The sequence below is a fragment of the Bacillus rossius genome, chromosome 2 (assembly GCF_032445375.1).
Source record: "Bacillus rossius redtenbacheri isolate Brsri chromosome 2, Brsri_v3, whole genome shotgun sequence".
Classification (NCBI taxonomy): Eukaryota; Metazoa; Arthropoda; class Insecta; order Phasmatodea; family Bacillidae; genus Bacillus; species Bacillus rossius.
The window spans coordinates 12,862,514-12,876,638 of record NC_086331.1 but is presented as its reverse complement, the minus strand read 5'-3'; the positions used below and the strand labels follow the sequence as shown (position 1 = coordinate 12,876,638).

General features: G+C 38.1%; 1 protein-coding gene across 1 annotated transcript; it reads left to right on the top strand.

Annotated features, from left to right (window-relative positions):
* The first annotated feature begins 2,989 nt into the window (after positions 1–2,989).
* LOC134529108 (extracellular serine/threonine protein kinase four-jointed) lies at positions 2,990–10,517 on the top strand. Its single transcript, XM_063362847.1, has one exon. The coding sequence runs from the start codon at positions 3,107–3,109 to the stop codon at positions 4,235–4,237; it is 1,131 nt and encodes a 376-aa protein (XP_063218917.1). The 5' UTR covers positions 2,990–3,106; the 3' UTR covers positions 4,238–10,517.
* The last annotated feature ends 3,608 nt before the right edge of the window (positions 10,518–14,125 follow it).

Below are 14,125 nucleotides of genomic sequence, written 5' to 3'. Positions count from 1 at the left end.
AAATTTGTTCTATTTGGTTTTTCCATTGGATTTTCCTTCATGTAGGAGTTAAGACGTTGACCCAATGTGATTTTAAGGATTTGTAAACTCCTACATCTAACGGTTGCAAAAAATGAGTTGTATGGGCTGGGAAAGTAAATAAAAAAAATCTGATTTTCTTTCGCAAACGAAATAACTTCAGGGTTAATATGCGATGCGTGTGAATCCATGAAGAGGATGACTGGTCGAGCAGGAGGAATGGAGGCTACAAAGAACTGGAACCATTCAAAGAACAGATCACTGTTAATCCACCCTTTTGGAGAGAACTTCACTATTGCATTAGGCAAACAATCTCTCTTTAGGTTATCGTTCCACCTGACACCTTTGAAAATAATCATAGGCGGAATCCATGTCCCATTTGCGCACACACATCCCAAAAGTGTATGTGATTCTCCCCTGTCTGCATAAACTCTCTTATAAACATATCGCTTTCCCACTGCTGTTACAACTTTGTTTGCTTTCGCGACATACGAAAGACCTGTTTCGTCACAGTTCCATAGCCTATCAGGTGCTTCTTTGATATCCAATCGGTCCAGTAATTCCTCTAATTTAATATAAAAATCCCAAATGATTTCTTCATTTGCCATAGAAGCCTTGTATGCTGCAAGGTTTTCTGGAGCTCTTAATGAGAGGTTGTACCTACTCTTGAAATTTGTCCACCACCATTTGCTAGCACTTTCACAGTCAGAATTTAATAAATTTTCACGGCCGGCACTTTTTGCGAGTTCATGTGCTACTTTCCTTACTGTAGAAACAGTTAAACCAAATCCTAACTCTTACATCTCTATGATGTAATTATACAGACTAATTTATAGGTTTGAAGTGAGAGCGAATGGTCTTCCTAGTTTTGGCAGAGGTTCATTTCTGTTTTCACAGGGGATATTTTTTAAATAGTCTCTTAGTGTACTCCATGGCACACCCATTTCCTCGGAGGCTTTATAAAGTGAACAATTTTGTTGTTTAACTAATTCAGCAGCTGCAATTAACTGTCTGGAGTCATATTTGCTGTATTTACTTCTTGCTTTATTCATCATTCAACTTTAAAATAAAAAATAGCCAATGTATTTTTGTGATAGCATATAGGTAATTTCGTGATATAGGTAATTTCGTGACACACTATAATTAGCTTTCTAAGTGAAACTAAGTTATTGTAAACTTAATTTACAACACAAACTCTCATAATAATTTTGTTCTAACAAGCTTAGAAAACTTACAAGATCAATTCATATTAAAGGCTTTGAAAATTTATCTTTAGCAAGGACAAAAATGCTAAGAAACGCCATGAACAACATAAGCAATAACAACTGTATGCAGAAGCACAAAATCATAAAATTATTCACACTGTAAGAGGTTTATATTCTCTACAAAACTGTGTATTAAATGCTAACATACCATGTACATGGATCCTTTTATGAATATTCGAAGTTAAACCTGCAAAAGAGTACTCATATTTAACGAAACTTTGCTCACTTTTACGAAAACTTTTGTTTTGTGACGTTGACGCATTCCAAGACACGAACGATACATACCACACTATTTAGCGGAGAACGCTGAAACTACGAGACCAAAATTCAGCTCCAAAAAACCGCTGGTATTTTCGTTACAAACGTAATAAAAAATGTCACGAAATTACCTGTGTCACGAAATTACCTTACTTTACCCTACTCGTTCTCACACCTTGGAAGAATTGAGGATTCAAATTCTGGAGGAAATCACCTCTATACCCATATGTGCCGAAAAGCGGTCGAAGAGTTCCGAAATCACTTTCATCAATGAATCGCTGTTGATGGCCACTCTCTTCCTGATGTGATCTTCGGAACTTGATAAAAAAAATTGGGATGTCTACTGATTCCAATAAAATAAACCTCATTTCAGTAAGTTTTTTTAATAGCCTTTCAAAACCGATACACACCTTTTTGTTCCATTCTGTACATTTGTTTTTGCTTAAACGACTGTAATCATTACAAACTCCCTACAAACCAACCTCAACTTTATTAAACTGATTGAATTTTATTAATATTATTAAAAAAAGTACAGTGACGACTTTCGAACCACGTCCCTTTAGATTAACAAACGCACTTTATCACTGTGCTACTGAGACCGTTTACACATTGCAAGGAGAATATGTATTATAATCATTCTAATGACAATTTTTTGTATTTTCAAACTTGAAATTACTTTTACTGTATTTTTTTTTAACCAAATACATTCCAGGGTAGTTTCACTATTATAAAGTTTCATTATGCACGTTAATACGTTTGGTATGTACCCTAATGTTTACGAAAGTACTTAATATAAGGGTTTAAGTTGCTACACGTGGGTCCGCCATCTTTGTGTCACATTTCCGTTCATCAACTTCCGTTCCATTTTCACAAAATTACTCCTACCAAACGCCTTATACCGAGAGCTATGAAGTTTAGTCATCGAAAACTGCCCGAATAATATGAAGGACAGTACGGTTCAACCGACTCGCAAAAAATGTGGGCTGTTATTACATTTATTTTAGTTTGCACAACGCTTCTCTCGCTCGTACGCACTCGTCACAAATGGCCGCAAGTGAAGTCCTATAAGAAGTGCAAATGATGAACTTCTAAATCATTTATCCGCTTGCGCTGCCGGACCGGAGTGCCTGTGAACTATTCGCCGCCAGTCCGGCGCAGTCCGGCGCAGACCGGCGCAGTCCGGCGCAGTCTGGCGCAGAGCGGTCGTGAGACACAAGGCACTGCCTCATGGGAGGAGTCACCGGCGCGAGGACCGCTTTTCCTCTTTTTTTATATTCTACTTGTTCTTTTTTGTAATTGTTCGTCTTCTTCCACGCTCCTTCGTTTTTCATTCCCGCGCCGCCGACTGTCCCAGGTGTCCTCCCCTCCCCCTCCTACTCCACCCCCTCCCCCGGACAACTCTCCCACTCCTGTTGCCATGCGCGCGGCGCCAGACTCGCCTCGCAGGCCGCGCCGGCTTGTTGTGTCGGAGCAGCGCGGAGCTGGCGCACACGGCCTGTGCAAGCAGGTTCGAACAGGTCGGGACGAGTCGGTGACGCGGCGCGGGCCATGGTGCAGGCTGCGTGATGCGCGCCTCGTGGCACTCGCGCTGCGCAGGCCGTGCCTTCCTGCTGGGACTGCTGGCGTGCTTGGTCTGGCCGCGCGCGCTGGCCAGCCCCGCCCGCAACGCCAGCGCCTACCGCAGCGTGTCGTTCCTCGCTAGGGCAGCCGGCCCGCCCCCGCCGCCCCCGCCCGCCGACGCCTCCCCCGCGCTGCTGGATGGCTGCTACTGGGGCCGCCAGGTGGAGGCCGCGCTGCCCCGCGGCTACGACGTGGCCGACGACGAGGCCTGGCGCGACCTGGTGCGCAGCTCCGCGGCGGTGCGTCTAGAGGAGGGCTGCGGCCGCATGCAGAACCGCCGCGTCGTGTTCGAGGACGGCTCGCAGGCGTGCTGCCGCTACCGCCAGAACACCGACCAGATCCAGGGCGAGATCTTCAGCTTCTACCTGGGGCGGCTGCTGGGGCTGCGCAACCTGGTGCCGTCCGCGCTGTCGCTGGTGCGCCGCGGCGCGCCGCAGTGGGCGCGCGTGCAGCCGCGCGTGGCGCAGGCGCAGTGGCAGGACGAGCGCGCGGTCGTGCTGACGCGCAACGTGTCGCGCCTGGAGGCGGCCTACATCCCGGCCCGCCTGCGCGCGCCGGACCGCCGCCTGCACCCCCGGGACGTGCCCCTGCGCGGCGACCTCGCGGGCCTGGCGCAGTGGACCGACCTCGTGGTGTTCGACTACCTCACGGCCAACCTGGACCGCGTCGTCAACAACCTGTTCAACCAGCAGTGGAACCCCGCCATGATGGACGCGCCCGCGCACAACCTGGCGCGCCGGCGCGACTCGGGACTGCTCGTGTTCCTGGACAACGAGAGCGGGCTGCTGCACGGCTACCGCCTGCTCGCCAAGTACGAGCGCTACCACGCGACGCTGCTGAGCTCGCTGTGCGTGTTCCGGCGCCCCACGGCCGAGGCGCTCAAGACGCTGAGGCGCGACCGCGACGTCGGCAGGCTGCTGCGCGAAGCCTTCTCCGCCTGGGACCCGGGCATGGCCGACTATCTGCCCGCCATCCCCGACCACAGCGTCAAGATCCTCAACGAGCGCATAGACAGGGTGTTCGAGCAGGTGACGCAGTGCGAGCGCCAGTACCCGCCGCGCGACGAGGCCTCGTAACCTCAGCTGCTGGTCCGAGCCTACCAGGTACTCTGCTGGAGCAGTGTGAACCCACATCTACATGTCTGTTCGCCTCGCTCGTCTGGTTAGAGCTGTCAGGGTTTTTTTCTGGAGTGGTGTGAACATACGTGCACATGTCTGTTCGCCTCGCTTCTCTGGATAAGGCTTCCAGGTACTCTGCTAGAGTATTGTGAACCCACATCTACAAGTCCATTCGCCTCGCTCTTCTGGTTCGAGTTGTCAGGAAGTCTTTCTGGAGCCATGTGAACCCACGTCTACATTTCTGTTCGCACTACTCGTCTGGTGCAGGCTGCCAGGTACTCTGCTGGAGTAGTGTGAATCCATGTTCACATTTCTGTTTCCCTAGTTTGTCTGGTCCAGGCTGCCAGGTACACTGCTGAAGCAGTGTGAGCTCATGTCCACATGTCTGTTCGCCTCACACGTCTAGTCTAGGCTGCCAGGTACTCATCTGGAGCAGTGTGAACCCACATCCGCATGTCTGTTAACCGTGTTAGTCTGGTCCAGGCTGGCAAGTACTCTGCTGGATCAGTGCAGTGTGTACCCACATTCACATGTGTATTCGTCTCGTTAGTCTGGTCCTGCCGGCCAAGTACTTTTCTGGAGCATGGTGAACTTACATCTACATGTCTGTTCGGCGTGTTTGGCTGTATTTCGTTTAATATTCTTTATTCTGCTTGCTTTGTTACGTGTTGTTAATAGCTATCTATGGCTCTGCTCTGTTGGTAACCTTTGTTGCCTGTTAAACCTAGTTTGCCATTGGCAGTCTTAATTTTGTTTCGTATTTTTTAATCCTTTTTTGAATTTTTATTTCGTTACCAGATCATGTAATTACTGAAGTGCAGGTGTTAACGAAAACCTGTTAATTCCCCTCTCTCTCTCTTCTTGTTTTAGCTTTATTAATTTTGTATTTTTTCTAGCTAGTTTAAATTAGTAAATATAATTAAAAATATTTCGTTAATTATTTAAACAGTATGTATTTGAAGCCGATATAATATATCATTTTGTTAGTGGTTTGTGACAGTAATGTCAATTTACCAAATAAACATTATTTTGCATTGTGCTCAAGAAGTTATTAATTGTGAAATATTTTATATACCATCTTATTCATATATTTATTTGTTTACTGTTTTAGAATTTAATCACCTTTTATATATATATATATTAATTGAAGAACCAGTTTTAATTTTTAAAAAAAAATACATCAGAGTAGGCCTACAAATTGAACAGAACACCAAGTACTCAGATTAAGGTTTTTTAAAATCTCAAACATTTCAAATGCAGTACCTACGCCTGATAACATTCTGATGCATAACTATAGTTCCTGAATGATTTTTGAGCACTTAGATATTTATTAAAGAATGGTAAATTTGTCTCTGAAAATATAAAATTAAAAATTACATGTTTACAATTTTTTTTTTCAATCGGATTTGACTTTTTCACAGGAACAGTCTAACTGAGCAAATGTATCACCCAAAAATGGATAAACAATGCACAGGTACAGTTTAGCTTTGCACAGTTATCAGCAAACTATGGCTAAACAATGCACAGGTACAGTCTAGCTTTGCACATTTATCAGCCAACTATGGATAAACAATGCTCAGTTACAGCCTAGCATTGCATCGTTATCAGCCAGCTACTGATGAACAATGCAACAATAAGCATTTACAGTCGTACTTTGCACAGTATCAAAAAGCCTTGGATGAACAATGTGCAGGTATAGTCTAGCTTTGCCCAGTTGTCAGCAGGAATGGTCTTTTGCGGGGTTGTTGTCATTTATGCACTGGTTTTTGTTAATGTACGTCAATAGAAAATTTTATCCAGTGCTCCGTTACATGTCAGCATTTTATTTGTTTTTAAAATAAATGAAAATTTGAAGAGAGAAATATTATAAACATGAAATATTTTGTTGTACATAGCCTGCTGATACCGAAAACATGAATTTTTCATGTTTTGAATGATGAAAACTTGGATTTACAAAAAAATATATAATAATTTAAAATAGGTACGTTTCTAAGCGCAGTTATTTATAACATAAATGTATTTGTGTGTTTTTTTGTCCGGCACTAAGTATAGTTCAATCGATATTATTTTAGGAAATATTCTAGTTAACTTATCAACAACAAAATTACATTATCAGTTTAAAAAAGGCTTCTAGGGCTTGACTATTAGTATTTTTAAGTTTTCGGTAGCAGCAGGCTAAAGTGTTAATTTTTATAATATATTTCTCTTCAATTTTTTATTTATTTTAAAATCAAATAAAATGTTGAAGTGTAACGGAATAGCTGTGTAAAATTTTCTATTGACGTACATTAACGAAAAAAGTGCATAAAGCCCTAGAAGGCCTTTTTTAAACTGATAATGTAATTTTGTTGTTGATATGTTAACTACAATATTCCCTAAAGGAATATCGATTGAACTATAGTGCTGGACAAAAAAGCGTACAAATACATTTCTGTTAAAATACTGGGGTTAGAAACGTATTTGAATTTTTTTATTGTAAATCCAAGTTTTTAACATTGAAAACATGAATTTAAAAAAAAATAACAAAATAGAAATCTGAGTAAAATATTAGGAAAACTAAAAAGGGCAGGTATATCATTTGAATGGACTATTAATTTATAAAACAAATAAAATTAAAAATTTTTGTGATTTTTGAAACTGCACTGTTTGAATGTTCAAACATTTTTCTACTATTTCATAAAATATAAATATATAGTTCCTCACAACTAAAGAACAAAACAAATTAAGCGTGTACAACTACATATTGTTTAGAAGGTAGCATATGCACATGGTTTATAAATAAATGTTCTATTTAGTTATGTTTTCTCTGCATACACTGTAAAAAAGTGTGTATATTTTACACAAAATGTATGTGATAGCAGGATCTCCACCGATGTTAGTGTAATTTTACACCTACACGTGTTGGTGTCTATTTCTATTCAAACACAAGAATACAAATACACCAACACGTGTTGGTGTAAAATTACACTCACATCAGTGGAGACTGCTGCCACATACATTTAGTGTAAAATTACAATTCGTATGGTTTGGTAAATATGCAATAGCTGCTGGTGTATTTTTACTTCGTGTTATATATATCTGCAAATGCATGCATTTATAAATTTACCACAAGTGCCAGTTAATTTTACTGCATCGTTAAGTAGCCGAGTATCCTAAATTTACAATAACAATGGACATGTTAATTTATGCTACTTTCAAAACTATTTTACTATTTGTAGCTTGTAGCTATTATTGAACAATGTGTACTTTAGACTTATTTTAACAATTTATCAACTTTGAATCACTTCCTACGTCCTGAGTGACCTAGCGGAGAGTCGATCACGTGATCTTCTGTTTATCAGACAGGCATCTTAAACTCAAGATTATCGTACACAATAACTGCCACGAAGAAATGGGAATATGACTTTAGTAACCTAATTTAAATTAAATGGGTGTTTTTCAGTCTGGATAGTAAAATAAATTGTATTTTTTCAGTTCCTTGTGTAAATTTACTGTGACAAATGTTATGCACTTTTACAATGACGTGTGTGTGAATATACAACTATAGCGTAGTGACAAAAAATATAACTTGATTAGTTTAACATTTGTTGTATGTGTAATTTCACATATATGTGTATACATCCAATTGTGTTATTTAACACATACTTTATTGAAAAAATATATATTTTTTCATTTGTACATTTTTACCGAAGCCTTGTAGCAAAATTTTGTTATTTAAAACATTAGTGTAAAATTAGGTACCTACACCACGAAAATGTAAAATTAATAAACTTGTGTATATGTAATTTACGAAATGTTTGTTAGTGTAATTTGTTAGTATTATCGCATAGTAATTGACTTTAGATTTGTACATTTAAAATTTTTTAAAAGTATTTTCGGAAAATAAAATAAAAATCTACCTATATTACTTCATTAAGTGACTCTTTTTCACCGCCAGCTATTAGTTGGCTAATAATGGGTGTAAAATTTTAACTTTGTATTTCTTTGTTATATATTATTTTTTACAAAATCAAACAGTAACATTTTCAACTATAGGCCTGCTCAATACTAAGTTAGATATTATTTAAGAGAACTTTTATAGCACGTCAAGTTTACAGCACTACATCAATAATCAGCATTAAAAATGGGATAAATTTTCTGTTTTTTTGTAAAAAGAAAGAAAACTGTAGCTCTGAACCGCTTACAAATAATACCTAGAGCGTGGTGTTTCTAAGTCCCTATAGTAGAAAAATTTGTGTTCCAAAGTAGGTACATATTTTAAATACCTACTAAAGGAGTACGTATTAGTAGACTACATTTAGTTCTGCACAAAGACGTTTAGATACAGTAGCTATAAATAACCAAGTGATTATTAGGTGATTGTGTGACTGTGCGACTGTATAGTCATAACCTGTGCTATCTGGGCCCATCGGTGCCACACACTTCGTGATTATGTGTACAGAGGTGATTATTGTACTACACTGATTATTGCCATGTGGATTGCTTGCGCATCGTTAAAGTTCTAGTGATAAAACGCGGAAATATAATAACACCTGTTGTATTAAAATGCACTGTAATATGACGTGTTAACAATAGATCTGTGTGTGACACTACGATTTGTAAGAGATGGAGCCAATGATACCTAATTCCGCCTCATTTATTGTAACAACTATGATTCACGTACATAAAATCAGACCTACACTGAGTGAATATGGATGGCTTTTTTTCCTTTAAACTTTTTAATAGACATAAATAGATGTAAAATATTGACGAAGTAAGACCTCCATCGAAATACCTGAGAGAGTTTAAAATAGTGTATATTTTCTACATCCGTTTTTTTCATGAGAATAAAATAATTACTAAATAAAATATGTTATACCAACAATATCACTTTAATTACATTATTTTCTCACTATTAAATAAATTACTGATACTAAGAAACATTTCCTGGTGAGTTCGTTGGTATGTCGAGATAAGCAATTGTGCCCGACAAAACACGAACGTGTTACATTGCTCTACAGAACGGCTCTGAATTCTACCGACAAATTTCGGCTGCAGGTACATCACAACAAAATATGTTGAAAACCTCTATGACACTCATAATATAAAGTGTCCTGGTATACGTCTTTTAAGTTGGGGCTTAACGACTTTTGAAATTGTAAATAATAGAGAAAGTTTTTGTGATATAACCTGAGCGTCTGAATTCGGTTTAATTGAACGAAGTTTATAAAACCACCGCGAACTTTGTGGCTGTAGAAAAATTATTTCATTGAAATAATTGGGGATAGTAACACGCCACAAAACATTTGAAAGAATAAAAATGTTATTTCCACTTATTTCAATAAAATAATTTTACTACAACCACAAAATTCTCGGTGGTTTTAGAACTTAGTTCAATTACACATAATTCAGACTCTTGGTGTTCTATTTTCATTACTTTCTCTATTATTTACAGTAAAAAGGTTGTTCACACCCAACATCATAGACTTGGGAAACACTTTAAACCTTAAGTCGTAAATATGTTTTCAAGTTATTTTATGTACCTGTAGTCGAAGTTGGTCGGTCGAATTCAGACTCACTTTGTATAACGTTATCAAACATGTTTTATAAACTGTTGTAGAATTTTTATACGTCCCAACAAATTCTCTTATGTTCTTTACATATTTTAACAAAACGTTTGACATCAATTAGGGTAAGTAGAAAAATGACGCCACCTCAAGGAAGAATTCATTTCGTTTTTGCATTCAAAAATATCATTCAAATGACTTATCTTTATTTATGAAAGATTTTTCATCCAGTATTTGTTTAATGTCCTTTCTCTATTTACTATAGCAATATAAACGTGATTTTACAGAAATAGCCAAACACAGCACTTGACGGTATTACCCCATTGTACGGAGTAATTTCACCACATTACAGAAGGTAGTACCACACTATCCAGATACACTGCCATTAATACTAAGAAGATATTAACACTAATATTTTATTTTCTTTATGAGACATGCATGTATTTAAATAGGGCTAAGCTTATATTAAAAGTGGGTTCTAGCTTAAAACAAAATATCTACATAAATATTTAAGGCCATTAATTTTGACGTGACAACGTCTAATAAATCGATGAACGCCGGCTGCACGCACGAAAAAGTGTCCCGTTACGCACATTGTCCCGTTGCGCTGTGTCCCGTCACGCTCATTACACGCTTGCGCCGCATCTATCTCTCTTCCACTTGATTGGAACAACCATCGATTTGACTTTTTCGAGGCACATTAAACTTGAAACACTCCCATTCGTTTCCTACTTTTCCTATCATCGTCCTATCCTTAACAGAATAACACAGATTGGAAGAAGTTAAATAGCAAACATGTATAAAAGTTATGGCTAAAATAATCTCTTCGTTAAAGTAATAAACATATTTGAATTAATGAGTGCAAATAAAAGTAAATTTATCAATTAAATTGTAGATTTCATTTCACTCCTTCTTTGTATCCACACAAAATAGTGATAATTCAATAAAAATGATTCAATTTTATTCATAAAAGTATGCTATCATTTCATCAAAGTTTTATGACGTTGTGACGTTAAACTATCGCCCGTAAACCGACTTTACAGACAACCAATTATTTTAGATCGAAAAGTCACCCGTTCTATTTTCACGTAGGTTATCTTACAACAATGTTGAGTAATTGTACTAGTGTTCTGTTATTGCTAATTATTCAAACAAACTATATTTTCTCAGATGAAGAGCTTCAATACAAAAATCACATCCTCGTAACAACCTGGAGTGTCACACCCATTGCATTCGAAATGTGACCAACCAGAAAATTGAACAAATTTGTACCATATTCATTGTTCATGCCAGACACTCTGCACACGATAAATATATTGTTATCAAACGGGTTGACATCATCTAAAGAGTTATCATCACAAGGTTCCACTTTTTTTCAATTTTTCGTTTTTACTTTCGAATAATTTAAAATAAACAATTTTTCTAGGTCTGCACATCATACCTACTCTAACTTGTTTATATTTCTTCTTTTCTGCTTGCTTGGACGTGATCGTTTAGTTTCCTGGGGTTTTTACTAATTGTGTCGCTTTATATAACCTATCCTTCCTTGTTTCTATGAAGACGGGCTTCATCGGTGTTGAGGTAATATTCTCAGAGTGCTGTTTATTTCTAGACTTAACATGATTGGTGCTTGGTAAATTTTTGTGTTGGAGGGTAGGAACAGGAGCAAGATTTTGTGTGTTGGAGGGTCGCAACAGGAGAACGAATTTCTGTGTTGGAGGGGAGAAACAGGATCAATATTTTGTGCGTTGGAGGGGAGGAACAGGAGCAATATTTTGTGTGTTGGAGGATATAAACAGGATAAAGATTTTGTGTGTTGGAGGGTAGGAACAGGAGCACGATTTTGTGTGTTGGAGGGTAGAAACAGGAGCTAGATTTTGTGTGTTGGAGGGTAGAAACAGGATCAAGATTTTTTGTGTTGGAGGGAAGGAACAGGAGCAATATTTTGTGTGTTGGAGGGTAGAAACAGGAGCAATATTTTGTGTGTTGGAGGGTAGAAACAGGAGCACGATTGTGTGTGTTGGAGGGAAGGAACAGGAGCATGATTTATGCGTGTTGAAGGATAGGAACAGGAGCTAGATTTTGTGTGTTGGAGGGTAGAAACAGGTTCGAGATTTTGTGTGTTGGAGGGTAGGAACAGAAGCAAGATTTTGTGTGTTGGAGGGTAGGAACAGTAGCACGATTTTGTGTGTTGGAGGGAAGGAACAGGAGAAAGATTTTATATGTTGGAGGGTAGAAACAGATTCAGGATTTTGTGTGTTGGAGGGTAGGAACAGTAGCAAATTTTGTGTGGTGGAGCATAGGAACAGGAACAGGATGTGCAATGGGGACACTTGATTTAAAATGTTGGCCTCTTGAAATTCACGATCGGTTTTTTAACAGGAAGGCTTTATTGCACAATTTTCTGCCACATTACTAGACATAGTACTTGCCTATCCAGAAACACTCAATAATACTAAGTAAATATGAACACTATTATGTTAGGAAAAATTTGTTGTTTCTTGTAAACATGCGTGTGTTTAGATAGGACTAAGCTGATATTGTAAGTGGGTGCTGGCTTAAAATAATAATATCTACATAAAGATTTAGGCCTAGTCATAAATATTTTACTTTGGTTATATTTTGTGTGTCTCTCTTGTGTTTTATCTTCGTGTGCACGTAATTCTTCATCATTAATATTGCATCTAGGTTGTTGACGGAAACAGACATAGCTAAATTTGCATGAGTCTAGTGGATATATTCCTAATCTAGCGAATACAGAATCTGCATTGTCTATCTTTGCTACCCTCATGTATGCTTTATTGAGCATAAAGGATAATTAATATGATGTTATCTTTTCGTAGGGATGGTTCTTCGCATAACAGTTACATTCATTTAGAAAGCACTATTTAGTGGTCCCTAGAAGGTATCAATACAATGGCTGTTGACGATGTGATGATTGTGGTGGTATTGAAGCAATAACTTATGACATGCGACTTACAGTATTCATATATTTGAAGGGTTTTGTGACTGATATGCGGTTGTATAATATTAATAACATCGGATCAATCTCTCATTGAAAAATGTTCAATCCAGACTGCAAAGAACTCCTCGTTTATCCAATCATTTTTTGAACAACTGTTTATTGCTTCATCAGGCCCTCCTTTTCAAAGCTTGTGACTCATTCTCTTTCTGGGGATATGAAAATGCGTGGAAAATAGTTTTCTGATGCACTTATCGTACAACAAATATTAACTGTTTTTTCCCTTTCCCAGCTTTTTACAGACCCAACTTGTTTCTTCTATGTTTGACCAAGAACTTTAACTGTTTTTTGGATGGTATAAATCACAGTTTCGTTTACATTAAATGTTTGTTGATTTAATTTTGTATTTATGCATAACCTCCTCTAGGTTTCAATACAACTTATGAATTTTTTCTTTAGTAAAAGCTGTAACCCTTTAGAGGCGGATTTTTTCAAGGTTTCCAGAAATTAATACCAGAATTTATTTTAAGAAATCTATTCAACCAATCAAATACTGTGTTTTTTATTCTTTGTTGAAATTATTTGTGATTCTATTTTTTTTCAGCTATTTTAAAAGATAATGGCAGAAGTTATATCTGTGTCAGTCCAAAAATAATTTTAGCAGCAGCAAAATATTTTCCGCGATTTCCTTATTTTGGGCTACGGTAAAAAGTGGTTACCTGCCCAGACGAACTCTGCTTAGGTTTCCTGATACCAGTCATTCTCTCAGTGTACATCTGGGGATATTGAAACATATTGTTACAAATTTTGTGTGCTGAGGCGGTCTTTGACTACATTTATTGTTGCTTATAGCTGTTGTACAGTTTACTTTGCTTTATCAGTTGTCCGTTTACGAGATTGTGACATAAGAAACCGTTCATTTAAGGGCTGCCCCTAAAATTCTATGAAGCATACTTTATCTCAAACGAATTCTACTCAAATAGTGGTCATAAACAAAACAAATATTTGTTTGTAAATTATCATATTCTATTACACCATTTTTAAATCAATTAAAGTTTAAGTTATTTATTAATTAATTGTTATGATCGGGCTTTTCCGTAAAAAAATAATTGTAAATGTGTTTTTGAACACTACAGACTATATACCCTGAAAACAGCACTTCAAAAATACTGCTGGTTTCCGAAAAAATACCATTTATAGGTTACATTAGGTAGCATTGACGCAGCCGTCGCCATGTCGTGTTTTATAAGCGCAGCCAAAACTGTTTTACACGATGTATTGGCCTGATTGTGGCCGCCGCCCTACTGTTTTTTTTTGGTACTAAATACAAATTAATCC